General features: G+C 37.6%; 1 protein-coding gene across 1 annotated transcript in view; it reads left to right on the top strand.

Moving 5' to 3' along the window:
• The first annotated feature begins 8,023 nt into the window (after positions 1–8,023).
• The window catches only part of LOC137503228 (uncharacterized), a 73,579-nt gene continuing 64,155 nt past the window's right edge, over positions 8,024–17,447 (top strand). Inside the window, exons 1-3 of the mRNA XM_068230768.1 lie at positions 8,024–8,135; positions 12,221–12,351; positions 14,261–14,356. Coding sequence (XP_068086869.1) covers positions 12,286–12,351; positions 14,261–14,356 — 162 coding nt within the window. The 5' untranslated portion in view covers positions 8,024–8,135; positions 12,221–12,285. The remainder of the gene's footprint in view (positions 8,136–12,220; positions 12,352–14,260; positions 14,357–17,447) is intronic.

The following is a 17,447-nucleotide window of genomic DNA, read 5'->3' as shown; positions in this document are numbered from 1 at the left end:
AACACACCTGCCTCCCCCCTCAATCTCTTGCATCTATCAAACAATTCGAAGTTTTGTGAATATTTTCTCCAGCCAAATAACATTTGGCGTGTGTACAAGCATCCAGCCTATCTGTAAAGAGTTCACTAACTTCCGCTTGAGATACTATAAAGGCTGGTATTGTCATTGTCATTGCTCCAGTTTATTGTTTGCGGCGCAAACTAAAGTGGCAGAGGTAATGACACATATTTCTTAACATGTGATAGCTCTCGGAGATAGCATGAGGGGAATATTTCAAAACGCTTTTATTTCGTGTTCATTTCTAAACCCCGTGGTTAAAATGTAAAATTTTCTCCAGTCCAAGGGCTCTCTTTTATTCCCTACTCGGAAATATGTAATGTAAGGGGACAAGAATGATTACCCTCTGTTGACTACCATTCCACTCGGTACGGGATGACTAAAGTTTCTCAGCCTCCAAAATTATCAACAGTTTTTGGTATTTAATGTTTATCATTTAGTCGCTCTAGCGTGGAATACCCTAGCCTCTGTACCTTGGAGCCATGAGCCCACTTAATGTTTTAAGAGTTTTCTAGAAGGTGTGCAGGATTTTCGCCTACCTGCGTTTGTTTTTTAGCCGATGATTATCAAACTTTTCCATTTTACATTATGGCCATTTAATACGGGCACTCATTACCCCTCTTTATGTTTCCGGAAGGTAATATGAAAATAACTGACAAGAAGTGACTGTAAATTCCTCATTTTGAAGATTAGCATTTTATAACCTTCTGCGCTATAAGAAATTTATGACTCTGAGGAACTGGACTCTATTAGAGTTTGGAGCTCAGACACCTAGGCTATGGAAGTTAATGGACCAAACCTGCTCTTATAAAATAGTATACTTGTTTCAGACCTAAAAATACTCATCCCTCGTATATTATCATGCTGATAATTTTCTCTACTTTTTACCTGATTTCGGACTTTATGTCGTTCTTGTTGGAGCTAACGACCTCATTATTATATTGTTATTGTTTATTCTATTTACCAAATTTTAAATAACAGAAACAAGGAGGAAGGAATATTATTTCAAAATTTAGTGCTCTTGTCAAATTTTTGTCCATCCATTCAGCCAAGCACCTTCTTACACCTCTGGGATACAAGATATTTCCGGAATAATAATAATAATAATAATAATAATAATAATAATAATAATAATAATTGATGGTTCATGGTGTGGGTTACTGTAGTCACGTTCTAGTTCGTGACCATGGGCAACGGCTGAGTGGCCTAATAAGTGGTCCTGAGATTCGGGATACCAATTGCTATGGAACGGGATTGGGTTATCGGACATAATCTGTGCAATGACCCTTCTTGTGCTCAGGAGGCTAGGACTAAAATCCACCGATTGTCCCTGACCCGTTAAAGAAGAGATCCTCACTGTGACTATGTGTAAGTAGGATAGCATCCTGCTTCATGAATTTACCGAGTTCATAATGTTTTAAGGAAAGCTCGGACCTATGGGAGTAATGGAGTCCCAATCTCATTTGACAGGGGAAGGACTCCTTTGAAACAACTGTCGAACGAAATGGAATTCGATCGGGAACTATCAGTATTAATGGGGCTACTGGAACAAAGAATGTAAAACTGGCTGATTCAGCAAACGGGACGAATCCGGATGTACTGGAGGTACCGTAAGTGGTATTCGGGTAAGAAGAGATAACGGCGAAGGGACAGGAGATGATAAAAGGTACTTGATGGGTGTTAGAAAGGGAAGGGCAGAGTATGTGGAATGACTCTTTATGTGGAAAACTACTGTACGCAGCATAGCTTCTTTTAGGCACGTACATGAGTGAACGCAGTGGGTATATATGGCAGTTGGAGGAATTACGACGAAAATGGTCTATATATTCACCATGTGAGGGTTGCAGATGAGGATGAAGTTGACAAGTTTTATGAAACATCGAGTGACACCGTAGTCAGCGTCAACAGCAAGGATGAGGAGGGTGCTAATGGGCGATATCAATGCGAGAGTTGGAAATACAACTGAAGTGATTGGTAAATGTGGGGTATACATGTAAGCTAAGGGGAATGGGAAGCGTTTGTTGGACTTCTGTGCTAGTTTGTGTTTCGCAGTTACGAATACATTCTATTCACATGGGAGGCTAGGGGTACCAGATCCATAAAATAGACTATGACTTAACCGACTTTAAATTCAGGAAGTCTGGTAGGAATGTATGAGATTTTCGGGGATTTTTTCGGAGATCCAAACTACTACCTTATCTGTAGTGAACAAAGTATCTCTAGGACTAGGATAAGGAAAGTGAAATATGTCTGAAAACGAATAAGAGTAGAAAATATCCAGGACGATGAAATTAGGCAGAAGTACATGGATATGATTAGTGAGAAGTTTTGACAGTGTGCAGTAAGCAGTTTCAGGATATAGAAAGAGAATAGGTGGCATACAGGGATGCTGTAATAGAAAGAGCAAGGGAAGGCCTAGGAACGGCTACGGTGTGTGTAAAGGTGGGGAAAAGCGAACATCTTGGTGGAATGATTAAGTGGCAGCAGCTTGTTAACGTAAAAAGGAGGCTTATCAGAAATGGCTCTAAACAAGGGCCGATGCGGACAGGGAATTTTACGTAGTTGATGGAACAAACCATGGGAAGATTTTGGTAATAAACTAGAAAGGCTATGTCAAACAGCAGCCAAAACCTTTACGGACAGTAAAAAGGAATCTTAGGAAGTAAAGGAAAAAGGAAATGGGCTGTGTTTAGGATAATTCAGGTGAACTCATAATAGATCCCAGGGTATCACTGGAGAGGTGCAGGGAATATTTTGAAAACCTTCTCACCGTAAAAGGAAATCTTCTTGGTGGTGTCGCGCACAACCAAGCTAATGGGCAGGCAGAAAGTGATGTTGGTGACATTATGCTTGAGGAAGTTGAAAGGATGGTAAATAAACTCCATTGAAATAAAGCAGCAGGAATAGATGAAATTAGACCCGAAGTGGTGAAGTATAGTGGGAAGGCAGGGATGAAATGGCTTCATAGAGTATAGTAAGATTAAAATGGCGTGTTGGTAAGGTACCTTCAGAGTGAACAAAAGCAGTAATTGCACCTATCTATAAGCAAGGGAACAGGAAGGATTGCAACAACTATCGAGGTATCTCATTCATTAGCATAGCAAGCAAAATATTCACTGGCATCTTGGAAGGGAGGGTGCGATCAGTGGTTGAGAGGAAGTTGGGAAGTTGGATGAAAAACAGTGTGATTACAGAGCCCCGAGGGGCTGTCAAGATCCGATGTTCAGTATGCACCAGGTAAATGTAAAATGCTACGATATGAATAGATAGTTGTGTTTTATGTTTCGTAGATCTAGAGAAAGCATATGACAGGGTACCGAGGGAAATGATGTTCACCATACTGGGTTAGATTATTAAAATCAATCAAAGGCATTCGTGATGACAATTTGGCTGCAGTGAGAATTGATGGCAGAATTAGTTCTTGGTTCAGGATACTTAACATGGATTAGACAAGGCTGTAATCTTTCACCTATGCTCTTCGTCGTTTACGTGGATCATCTGATGAAAGGTATAATTTGGCAGGAAGTGATTCAGTGAGGTGGAAATGTAGTAAGCAGTCTGGCCTCTACTGACGACTTCATCTTAATAGCAGATTGTGCCGAAAGTATGCAGTCTAATGTCTTGGAACTTGAAAATAGGTGCAATTAGTATGGAATAACAATTAGCCTATCCAAGATTAAATTGATGTCAGTAGGTAAGGAAGTCAACAGAATTGAATGACAGATTGGTGATACAAAGCTACAACAGGTAGATAAGTTTAAGTATTTTTGTTATGTGTTCTCCCAGGATTACATATCAATGTATATCAACAAAGACAAGACTTATTGTATTGATTAGGTGGTCAAATTAATAAATTAACTTATTGTTATTATTATTTCCCCAGGATGGTAATATAGTAAGTGAGATTGAATCAAGCAGTAGTCAAATACAGCAGAGGAAATATGCGACACTTCCGGATTTAGCCTTGTTTAAATGGGAGGCAAGTTGCAAGTGGCGCTCCTAGTGGCGTGACCTGAAAATTCGCGCTAAATTCAAATATCAATGGAAATGTATATACGGAAATGGACAAATAAATTACGTCCTGAAAGAAAGTGTTACTAAGATATTAACTTCAAAGTTGCTAAAGCAATTCTGGATAAATGAATGAAGAATTATTTAATAAGTTATTATTTAAAGACTGAAATTAGACATATAATCAAGATGTGAAATGGACTACTATGAAAGGGCTTGATCTTTCATTTATGCATTACTTTTTTAGCTGTAGCATTCTTGCCTGAAGATTCACGGCTAGATTTCTCTTTTTTTCTCATTTAAAAGCATAGTATGTTCACATTAAAACGCTTGTCAACAAAAATATCGGCACATTCCTTACACATGATTCATTGAATTTACATTTCAGAGCTGGACAATTTTCCTTTTAACTTGAAGGCTTCTAACAGTAAGAAAATCTATAAATTTAGCCTCAAAAACATTCAAATTTTCCCTATAAGCAATACTTGGCACCATGCCATTTCATTAAGGTAAAGCAAATTTGCGTCATCATATTGTTTCAACAAAATATGTACATTTCTTAAATCACCCATATTTTCTTCAGTGCTTGACAACGCATTACGGCATCCAAATGGGGTAACTGGGAACACAACTAGCCACACACATATGCATATGTATTTTCCTGAATTAAATCAAACCCACAGATCACACCTACAACAACACATCGGTGTTGAAGTTTAACTGCTACACTATACAATAAAATAAGCTTATTATAATTTTTTAGCCAGTTCAAATGTGGGTCGCGCAGGTCACAAGTTTAGGAAGTACTATAAAAATCTCTTTGTAACTGGAAGAATATATATCCAAACACAATATTTACTTACATTTTCTTGTCACGAGGGAAACGGAAGAAAGACCGCGAATCCTTCTGCACTTCATAGCTATTGCAGCAAAACACTGCAGATACTGTATCTTTCCACTCATACTGAGAGGAGATATAAAGGAATGACACACGCTACTATTTACGTATCCCATATATGCCCACGGCCCCATTTTTGGGGCAGCTAGAATTTTATTTTTATATTTCAAGGAATTTCTTCTTGAGGTAAGTTTGATGTTATATTTCAAGAGGGTTCGCATTGGTGGATAAGACCTGGGTCCCTGCCAACACACAACTGCTTCAACAGAACAGTTATTCGTTGTTGACTACGGCTCATTGTGAACATGCAACATGACCTCTCAGAGCAAGTAAGTATTTTAATTATAATTGATAATTATTAATATGTTTGTGTGATTCCTTATTGTATATAACCTGCATAATATTGCTGTAATAGAATATAGCTGGTTATTTGTAATTTGAGTACTGTTTCTAGTCATTTCTTTCAATGCCCCAAAAATGGGGCAATGGGCATGGGCGGGTACACCATATTTTATGATACAATCTTTACGGCAGCATATGTTCTACTGACTAAAATACCTTGTGGTATGATATGTAGATATACACGAGTTACAGATTCCCTATCCTACGCCTTAACTGGTTATAAAACACAATATGCATCGAGTAATCCAGCAAAAATGTTGTAAAAATAACGGAACAAATGATTGTAGGCTACCATCTGCATTATATTAGTATTGTTACCTACTGTAGATATATCGTTAAAATATTTTCACGTGTTTCTTATAATATTTTAGGTCGACCATCGATGAAGTCTTGGCGATTTTTGAGAGTGACGACCAAAAATTTGCAAGTGCTACAAGACACTCTTGTCCCCCGTAAAATCATCTTCATAGTGATGAAGAAAGTGGTGACGAAGATGGGAACATCAATCATCTATCTGAGCTGAGGGAGAGCTGCGGGCTACTCTCGTTACTGAAAATGGATTTGAAAAAGTGGTATTGGGAGTACCTGAGATTCGGGATGATACAACTAGCCGTGCTGACCAAATAACATCATCAGGTAGTCACAATGAACAGACTGCATCTTGAGCTATTTCTAGTGATAACTACATGTTATCACCTCCCCGAAAAAAGAAAACATTGCCACCAACACGTTGATATACCCACTAAACCTGAACACTAGAAACCTAGGAAAATACACCAATCCTGCAATTGGTAGACCTCTGAAACCTGTGAAATGGCGCGTGCAGGATGAAGTGCGGTTGGATGGTGTTGGACATATAATAATATCAAACCCAACCCAGATTCGATGTGCAGAATGCCATAAGAACACTACCAAGAAATGTAGAAAATGTGATGTGGGTTGCCATGCTAATTGCTTTGAGAAGTTCCATTGTAAAGTGACATAAAGCAAGTGACATCTATCAAACGTTCTTCTGTGTCTACGTTTATAATGGTGACAAATGGAAATAATTTAACAATCTCTCTAACTTGGAACACTATTGTTTGTTTATTTGACGAGTTTTACATTTTGTATTTGTATTTCTTGTGATATAATTGAATGTGTGAACGTAGTAAACTTCTAGTCGAAAGGGAAAGTAATTTGCTTTACATGTACCCTCCCATGTCCACCGCCCTATTTATGGGGCGGCACTTTCCTCACGAGTGGAATAGGAAACAACTTATTTTTCATTTTTTACAACATCATTGCATCCATTTGACCATTTGATGTGAATATGGAAGATATTCAAAACGGAAAAAAAAAGTTGGGCATATATGGGTTGTCAACTTAATGCAAACGCATAAATAACGCCAAAAAACTTCGGAAACATATACACGTGCTCTAATGACAGAATCAGTAACTCTCAGGTCACCCCGCTAGAGGAAGCTCAAATCGCTGTCCCTCGATATCTCGCAGAGTGTTGCGTATCGTCTCCACTATATTTGTGTATTAAAGCTAATGCAGTGAGCTGGCAGTTGCGATAAATAGTGTTCTGGAAGAAGGAAGTCAGCTCCCGGACGAAACTGCCTTTACATCGGTGTGTTTCCAGACCATATTTTCTTCACGAGAGCGGGAGCCGGGTGGACTCAGGATATCTTATTCATGAGTTAGAAGTAACAGACATGAAAATAGCGAGAATTATTGCTTTTACAAATAGGTGGGAACAATGGCAGGAGAGTACTCGGAACAAGCAGATAAAGTCTAAGTTAAGAATGAACTCGATGGATGAAGCTGTACGCGTAAACCATCTTAGGTGGTGGGTACATATGCGACGAATGGAGGAGGATATGTTACCTAGGAGAATAATAGTCTATATTATGGAGGGTAAGAGCAGTAGAAGGAGACCAAGATGACAGTGGGTTGACTGAGTTTCTAACGATTTAAAGATAAGAGGTATAGAACTAAATGAGGCCACGGCACTAGTTGCAAATAGAGGATTGTCGCGACGGGCCGTTTTGGTAAACTCACAGAGGCTTGCAGATTGAACGCTGAAAGGCATAGCGGACTATAATGATAATGCATATATATATGTATAAAAAACGTAAGATTTTTTTCCGTTAGTGTACGAAGAATTGGATCGTAAAGTTCAGTCAGTTGACCCCTCCTTCCATGGCTGTCCACGGTACGTTAAGACCTATGGACTTGCTCTTTTTTTTTTTTTTTTTTTTTTTTTTTTTTACCCGTGCAGACTCCTCTTTTATAGATCTTCTTCGAGCCAGACATAGCGTAACATTGCACCCAGTGTTGCCAGAGTGCTCTTTCCAGTAAGTTGTAGACATTAGGGAATGTTAAACTACAACTCTCCCCACAGTTGTGTATTTTAGTGTATATGCGTGTTTCAGTGTGATTTATTACAATTATTGGAACTGGGTGATATAACAAGCCCATTCACATTTCAAGAGAAGAAGTGTCGCATACTGTGCAGTTATCACTAGTAATACATCCTTTCCTAAATTCAGCCTGTTTTACTGACTGTTACAAATCAAATTTGTTCTTCAAGAGTTTGTTTTTAAGTGATTAAACAACATTCAAATACCTAGTTTTGTTTCGAAGTGGCTGGTATGTCGTTATATAAGGCGCGTATTAGCCAATTGTACAGCTTATTAAGTGAGTTACGGATTTTCTTCATTGAGGAATTGTGATTTCTATCATTTTACACTGTGTCCACAACCTCTAACATATACTGTCGGTAATATTCAAATTCAATAATTCAATTTTGCTAAATGTATAGATTTCAATTGGGAATATTAGAAGTTAATACTAATCTTTCTCAGTTTCCGCATTCTACATATTTTTAATATATTTAATGTTATCAATTTTCTTTAATTTTATTTCTAATTAAGCATGAAAAATGAATACGCATATAACTAGCTTGCTTTTTAGAAAACTCCCAGCCTTTGCGTTGCAAGTGCCTGCAAGTTGTGTGTAGGCTATTAGCCAGGGTGCTAAATCCGTGGGGGGGAGGATGTCTCCCCCACCGATGATTTTATCTTAGAGGTCCCCCCCCCCAGTAAAATTGTCGGGGGGGTTCCTTTCATTATAAAATAAACAGGCAAATGTAGAACTGATAATTTATTACCGGTACTGAAATTAATGATTTTCACTGGGCATATATTCATGAAAATATCAGAAATAATTCACACGACTGCCAGACCTTGAGCAATTACACAACGCAGCAGTGACAACTCCGCACCTGCAGCCTATTGTTGATGTTTCACGCTGGCAAGTCCATCCTCCCTTGTCATTGCTATAAGTAGCTCGAGTTTACACCACTCCTGTACTTCTTAGATTGGGTGTGTTTCCTATAGGTATCAATAGGCCAATATTCACTTGAGCAGGGTACAAACTGACAAACGTGTTCAGTCAACACATAGCCCTGGTAGAGGAAAGTTCCATTAAAAAAGCAATAAACCATGGAAACTCGCACCTCGTCTGGCCTTTCTCAAGATAGCGACAGTTTCTCTTAAACTTCTCAGCTGATTGGAATAACGTTCTAATGTTTATCATTCCCGTTATAACAGCAAAATTCAAACAAAAAGATATCAAATTTACATTTTTCTTGGTGGAGAGGGTATTTAAAATACAGGGGAATTGTAACCCCCCTCCCCACGAGGTACTGCCTGAAAAAATTAGTAGTTAAGCCCTATGTTCCTTCTCCCCCCACACCACTTTTTTCAGATTTCGCACTCTGGTAGTGGCAATATATCGTATATCTAAATTTTGTGGAATGAGGAATTTTTTCTGGAGAGCAACACAGATGAAGAAATGCAGATGGTAGTTTCAGAAAGAAATTTATATGTAGGGTGTAATTTTAATTATTATTTTGCTCTGTTATTTACCTTTGTGTGCAATTTTATAGTGATGCTACGAATGTTGAGTTGTTCTTTACTTTGTATGCCACGACATATGGTAGTAGGGTTCAAAATCTTGAAAGGTTTCCATTTAGGTTATCTGTATCTTGTTATATCAGTGTTGTTATGGAGATTCTTCTGTATCACATCGTTACCCCACAGCAGCTATATCCGTTATTTATTCCTGATGATTTAGGTAACAGTTGGCTTCCTCTCTGATTTTTTGGTGTGTAAAGGATTTTCAGGGGTGAGTGACGGTGAGTTTGCATGGGGTCGAGTCCTAGGATCGGCAGTCATGAAATACGTTTCCGTGGTTTCCACATTTTATCATTAATTAACCTTAATTAACGCTGCTGTATACCTAATCTTATCCCTTTCCCTTGGAGTTGTTAGTGCAACAGGAGAATGCTAGCAGGAATGGAAGAACAATCTTCAGGAATAAATTCTGGCTGTGGAAACTGTAAAACGTAGTTGCTTGAAAGTAAATTCAGTAACATATTATTAGAATAACCTGTGATGGCCAGAACAAGTAAACACGGCACTCTTCAGTATTGTCCCCTCCGGTGAAATATACAAAATACAATTGATCATAGTTTTGTGAATAGATATGTGTTTACATAGAAATCTGTTCCCTGGGAAAGCATAAGAATCAACTCAATTAGCTATAGGAACAAAGTTTGTATTACCTGTAGGAGAAATTTTAGTACTGTATTCATTGTTAGCGCAGTATGTTTATATTTACAGTAAAATATAACAAAGTGACTAGCGAACACTGCTATAGGCACTACTCAAGGTATTCAACATAGATAATTTTTGTGCCACCTGGGAAGCAATAAAAACTGCTAAACATTTAAACCACTCATTTGACATGGAACTCCCTACAAGGGGCACTCTGGTAAACATCACTCGGTTGTGTCATTAGACAAGACATGCATAGAAAAATAAAGAAAAGTCACTTAAGTAAAGGTCGGTGGCATTGTTCAATGAAATGAGCTGATAGCAGTATTGTATACATTTTTGTCTTTATTTCAAGAGAATTTTCTTCATTTTCCATTTCTAGTCTTCTGGGTAGAAATGTGAATCAAGAACCTCCTCAGTTTTACTCTCTCCACCACTCCTTTCCTTCCTCAATTTTTTTTTTCCTACCTTTACTCCACTCTTCTCTGTACTCTCCTTACCGTAGCCATTCACCCCTATCTGGGCATTCCCCGATGTCTTTCTCCTATGACTTTCTCTGTAATTACTTACTGTGGAACTCTATCCTCTTCCATTCTCATCATTTGTCCATACCATTTCAGCTTATGTGTCTCTATCTTGCCTTTCAGTTCAGGGAATCAAATTCACTCCCTCATTTCTATGTTTCTGCCTTTATCCCTTTATGCCCTCCCTATTATTTCTCTAAGGAATTTCATCTTGACCTCTTGCATTCTGTGTTCATCATGCTTTTTTGTTGTCCATGTGCCTGGTTCATATGTCAAAATTGGTGTGTAATACATTGGTTGCAAAATTTTCTTGCATTCCGTTGGACGTCCCAGTTACAGACTATACATCTCACACTTTGTTAAAACTCATTGGCTTGTTCAAATCTCTATCCAATTTCTTATTTTATTTACCCATCTTCTTCAATTATTCTCCCAGAATACTTGAAGCTTTCCACAACTTCTAATGGTCTTCCAATTACTTCAATATTCCCACTTCCTTCTCTATTACCTCTTGTCACGACTATTATCGTACCCTTTACCACACGTATTTTCATTCCATATTCCTCCATCTCCTGATTCCTTGCATTATCTTGTTCTTCTGCTTCCATTTTATCTTCTCCACATATTACTGTCTTATCTGCAAAGAGTGAGGCCTTTGCCTCCTTGGTTCCCATTTTTGTAGTATACTCTTATGGATTTCATCCACGATTGTAATGAAGATTGTAGGGGATAAAACACATCCTTTTTGAAGTCCTGTTTCTACTTTGAACCAGTTTGTTTGTCCTTTCATAGTATTCATAGTACTTACTCACTTTTCGTTCATGGCTTTTATAATTGGTTCTTCACCTCTCCCTGCCTTCTTTTTTATCAATGCATCTGAGACCACCTGCCATGGTACACTGACATATGTCTTCTCAGTATCGATAAATATCATCACTGAATCCAGCTTAAATTTCCATCTGTTCTCCATCATGTTCTTTAGGTTCAACAGATTGAAAACTTTTAAAATTATTTACACTGAGTAAGGAGTATGACACCGTATGGAAGTGAAACACAGATATTAACTGGTGCCAAGAGAAACAGAGTTGAAGCTTTTGAAATGCCGTGTTATCAAAAGTTCTTGAAGATCAGATCGATAGAACATGTCTCAAATAAAGAGATAGTGAATAAGCTTAATGAGAGAAGAATGATTTGAGAGAATTTGATCCTGGGAAGGAAAATTTTGATAGAACATATCTCAAAGAACTGTGAACTTGTTAAGTTAGTTTTGAAGCTGATTGCAATGGATAAAAGTGGTAGGAAGATTCCGGTATATGGAACCGGGTGATCAGAGTGATATGCAAACTGTACAGTCACTGAAGTTTCAAGAAAGGTCATCTTGTGGTTTCAGTTCCATATAAAACTGTATTGCTATTAATATGGAATATGGTGTCATGTAATACTAGGGGTCCTATGACTATGATCTTGATATCGACAGATAAGTTAAATTATATTATGGAAGTGATCACTGTTTTAGAAATCATGCAAAACTGCAGGTCCTTCGCTTTGATCGAAGTATTATAGGTATGATCACAATATAACAGTCATGTAAAATTTGGTTTTTTTTGGTATTATCATAATATTGATGGTCATATAAAATTACAAGCTTGTTGCTTAGTCTGTTAACAAACCCCATAAGTAACAATGACATAGGTAATATATTTTTCTGGCTTATGTTTCAGTGTAAGGTCAGTGGAAGTAATCAACCTTCCCAGTACCTTCTAACTACTTCAGTTTGCAGTGCAAAATGGACCTAGAAGCAAAGATCAAAGAGGAACCAGCCTGGCTTGAAGGAAAAACAACTGCATCACTTGTAATTCTCATTTCAGATAACTTTATAGAGGTCAGGAATTAACCCTTAATAGCTGAATAAGTTTGGCAGGGGCATAATTTTCTATGTGCTTCCTCAGTATTAACACCAGCAGTCACCAATTGCTGAATGAGCATCTATGCGTAGTACAACTCTGTTTTGTTTATTTGTCTGGGAATACACCACTACGCGCTACAACTGCCAACTCTTAGGAACTTAAGGTTAGGCTTGGAATAGTCTGTACTTTTCACTGTCAGTATTGTAATTACTTTGGTTTAGGTGTTGCACCTTCCTTATTTTTCCCCTTTGATTATAATAGATGATGGTTGGCTGATCTTACTTTTTAAAAAACTTACATCTCCCTACTACTGCACCATCATTAGCACCACATGTTGAAAATTATTACTCCTACCATAATTAGTGTAGAAGTAAAAACACAAATTTTAATTACTGTTTTTGAGCCTGGATACACCAGTCTGCTGAACGAAATGTTAACACCGGTGTGTTTATTCTGGTTTACTCTCACATTCACAATGTGCTGGAAGATATTATGTTTTTTAAGGAACGAGCAGATTTGCCTATGACATACGAGGGATGAAATAGCTCAAAATCTGAATGTACGTTCTCCCAAAATGAGTAATATGCTCAAATGGTGAATTATTCTAGAAAGGCAGAATAGTGATTAGCTCATTTTATTCCTCAAACACAGGTCAGATTCTATGATATATACAGTAGAGAACCATGTCTAAGGGCTCTAGAATGTATGAATTCTGAGAATAATTTCTCTTCTGTGCCCCTTCTTAGTGGGTTCTGACACTTTAAGGACTTAAGGCACATTAAACAGAATTTTTTCTTTCCTCTTTGTCATTATTTCCTTGTCCTTTTTGTGCATCCTTTTCATCCATTCCTTAGTTCAGCTACTGTTCTCTTCTGTATTGAATGTAATAAGTTGGTATATTCTGGAACTTGATACTTTAATTCACTTTTATTAGTTACTTACATTAGGATATAAGCTTTTAATCACAGTCCCGCCCCCTTTAATGCTGACAAGGTTTTATGAATCCAAGAGTGGAATTTAAATGTCTCGTAGTAGATCATAAAAGATCTTCTGAAACTGCAGATATACACTCCAACACTGCTGATTCTCCACTGACAGTGTCCTCATCCCCTCAGCTCCTCACAGAACACTACATAACATGCTTATAGTAGTAAAATATTTCATTCCTAGCTGCTTTGACCTTGGGCTAAATCACATCTTTCACTGTTATATGACTGTGATAAGTCTGCTTCTTTCATGTATATGTTTTTTTATTTTACACTTGGAAGCATTGAAATATGCAGTTTGAAACAGAACTGTATTAATGTTTTATGTAGCCCCTGTGATCTCAGCAAAACCATAGTAGGGAATGTGATTCCATTATTTCAAGTAATTTTAATCTGTCTATAAACAAACTCTATGCCGAGAACAAAAAATCATTTAGAAATGTAACGCTTCTAATTGGTTCAGACAACTTTTATGGTTTGATTGATATGATTGAACATATGAAAACAGTTCATACAATTTAGTGTTTATGCCTATGGCTGCTTCCTTCCAAAATTCTGTGTGAGATAGCCCCAATTCCATCTCTGGTATTATATCTTCTGGTATGGCTAGATAATGTTTCGCATTTTATATTTTGTTCTCAGTCTCATCCTTTCTCTGACATAAGGAGTGAGCAAGAATAGTAACACCATTCTCAGTACAGCCTTTGGTTATAACAGTCCTCTGCTGGTAGAAATCTTCCTTAAACATTAGTGAAATTGTGAAAGTAACTGTAATACTGAAAATTAATGAATTAACATGCTCATTTGTTAGTGACTGTATTTGTAGATGTGTGTTATGAGCATACCTAATATATCTTATTTTCCACAGGAAAATTCTGAACATGTATCAGCAGTGATAGCTCTGAAGGAAGAAGTTAAATCAGAGTTAACCGTGCCAGAGTCATCGCAGGAAAACTCTCTTGAGGTAATGTACATAATTTGATAAGCCATCATCTGATAATGGAAATGGGTAGAAAATGGCTCAACAGATACCGGGGTTTGATCCATCTTTTTAGTGCACATGATTGATAGCCCTACTGATAATATACTTTTTTATGAGATGACTGTTTACATACCTAGTTTTCACTTTTCTTTCAAGTTTCTCCACTATCTTGCGTTATGAATTGTGCAGCAGTTAGGATTATTCCAAAGACCTCTACTCTATGTCATTTGGTAGCTGGTATCATTCCTACTAATACTTTTCAATTCGTTAATTAGTTTTGAACAAAAAGTAGCTGAAAGATACATTCTTTTGTTACTGTTACAGGATATTTTACTAGTTGTTTCCAAATGAAACACCTTTGTTATATTATTGATTATATTAATTATTGTTTTCTAAATAATACAGTAATTTATTGATACAAGTTGGAGGTGATATGCTTGTATACTGTGTTTGTTCACTTCTATACTACACACATTGTAGCCATCTCCTGGCAAGTGAAAAATATTCCTTTTCTCCCTAATGTGGTCTGTGGTGGTACTAGTCCATTGTGACTTATAATATTTGTACCGGGAGGTGCACCTCAACCTGCGCATTGAAAAGAAGCGCCTTAGGGAACACTATCTGTCGAACAAAACTTGAAACTGCTAATGCATAAAGTTGGGACATTGATCAGAAGATGTCACTACTGAATAACTGAGTAATATGTTATTTTAACATTTCCTAAACTGACTGGATTCCTTTGTTTTGTTTTGGTGTACATCAGAAAGGTTGAGTTTTCTCCATAGATGTCCCCACAAAAAGCTGAGGTCATGTACTCTGGTGCAAGGTGGAATAATTCGTGATTTAAAGAAGTTTTGGGTTTCTAAGTGTTTTCACCTAAATTTACTTTCATTTATTTTGATACTTCAATGTTTTGCAACACTTCCTTCTCGTCCCGCCTGCTATGAAGTCTGGCCAATCACAAAGTTTCTGTATTTATTTTTCAGCCAATCATAAGCTTCTTGTAACTTTTTGAGTATCAAATAAAATGAGAGGGTGTGGTCGGATTTTGCCCAGAGCCTTCTCTAACCCTCCCACAGAGTATGAAAGCCGCGGCTTTTTCAAGTTACCTTGTCTTATTCTCGTCAAATTTCTGAGTGTGTGTGTGTTATGACAGGAGGCAGGGTGCCTAATTCTTTGGCAGGCAGAACGTCAGCCCAGGTAATGGCCGCCAGTTTTCTATATCTGTAGCTATCTCCTTAAACTCACAGGAGGGGAAGCTTCTAATGTTTAACTATGTAACCATCTGTTTTCAAAATGTAAGCTTTCATTCTGCTAATGTAAAATTTCATACAGACTTCAACTGTAAATTGGGGATAGAGAGTGTGTTACCCTTTCGAATTTCCCTTCAGTTTATCTTGAGCTGACTAGAATTTTGTAACCTTTTTCTCCTGTAAATCACTCATTAATTTCTCTTTCGAGTCACCTCAGTTGTGTAGAATTAGCCTCTGCATCATCGGACCACAAGCCCAAATAGGGTTTCAAAACTTGATTTTCAAGGCTTGCATGTTTACGACTGCATACATTTTGAGTTTGGACCAGTGTTATAACCTGTTGTTCTCGTCCATGAAGGCCCAGTAGTATGGGTACTAGATACCGCTGTGTAAAGGAATTGTAGGTTGTGCCTAGAGATGCCAGAATATGTAAGGTTTTGTGTAATGTTTCCTTGAGTAGACTGTAAGGAATTGGGAGCACAGCCTCCTTGGTTGAATTTAAAGAGCATGTAAACTCTTGCCTGGTAATGGTGCAATTTTTAGTGGGGCCTTTGGAAGGCCATATGTGTAACCTTTGGAGCAAGGTGCTCTTGAACTGTGTCTTGGGAGATATCTCTCGTTATCTGAACAAACACAACATTTGTGACGTTGTAAACTTGTAAATTGGAGCTGGAAGCTCAAAACTTGTAATTTCCAACCCTTGGATTTCTATTCTTGATTGCCATTTTGTACCTGACATTTCGTTCTTTGACCTAGTGAAGAATTTTGTTAAATTTGAGATCTGAAAAGAAATATAACCTTTGTTTTAAAGTTTAAATTAATATTTGATTTTGTAGATGGACCCATTCATGCTGACACCTTCTTTCACCTCTCTGAGTTCCACAGATAATCTTGGAACAATATTACTTAAACATGCAATGAATAAATAAGTCATTAAAGAGTTATCTTGCCTTTCTGTTTCATACTTTGTAAGGGATAGTGTTTGTGAATTGGCCTTGTAAGTTCATCATTACTCACCTGAACATTCGTTACATGAATGAATTCATCATTACCAGGATGCACATATGATCACTGTCATTGTCCACTTCACAGCATGCGTGTCATCTTCATTCACTACGACTATGTTGCTATGGGGTATTTCATTGCCCATTTATTGAGATATTCATTTCACCACCTAATCCAGGAGTTCTGGGTTAGCTGCTGAAAATATAGCCATGTGGGCAAGGTTCTGATGAGAGAGGAAGTATAATCATGAGCATAGATTGTAGTAATTGGCTCTCCTTTAAGGAAATAGGTTGTAGTTAGGTAAGAAGTGTCAAAAGGTTCATCATTTAGCTTTGGTGAGAGGATGTATGTGTTTCAAGAATGGTAGATTCTTTGTTGGTGAAGTGATAAGAATCCATCACTTGTCTGGGGTGTTAAATCAGACTCATGACAGCTGCTTCCTAGATTCCACCAAAGTGTGGTGTTGCAGGAGGGATGAAATGCCACATCAGTCCCATGCCTGCTGTTGTGCGAAGAGTTGTTTTTCTGAGGGTTATTTTGCAGGAAGACCTTGATTTCTGTAGCTGCTCCGTAGAAGTTTGTGCCATTATTACTGTAAATGTTCAGGGGTTGACCTCTATGAGAACTAAGTTGATAAAGTGTGGAGAGAAATGTTGTTGTGGTGAGATCAGATATCATGTCTAAGTAGAGAGCCTTGGTAGCTAGCAGTCTGGTCTTGTTCGATTTCACACAATTTTTTTATTAGAATTGGGCCTGCATAGTCTGTTCTAGTTTTAAGGAATGGGTATGTCAGGTTTAAAGGCACCATTTGTGTA

This window comes from Anabrus simplex, chromosome X (genome assembly GCF_040414725.1).
Source record: "Anabrus simplex isolate iqAnaSimp1 chromosome X, ASM4041472v1, whole genome shotgun sequence".
NCBI classification, from domain to species: Eukaryota; Metazoa; Arthropoda; class Insecta; order Orthoptera; family Tettigoniidae; genus Anabrus; species Anabrus simplex.
Note: the sequence above shows the minus strand (reverse complement) of the source record. Positions and strands in the feature narration are given on the sequence as shown.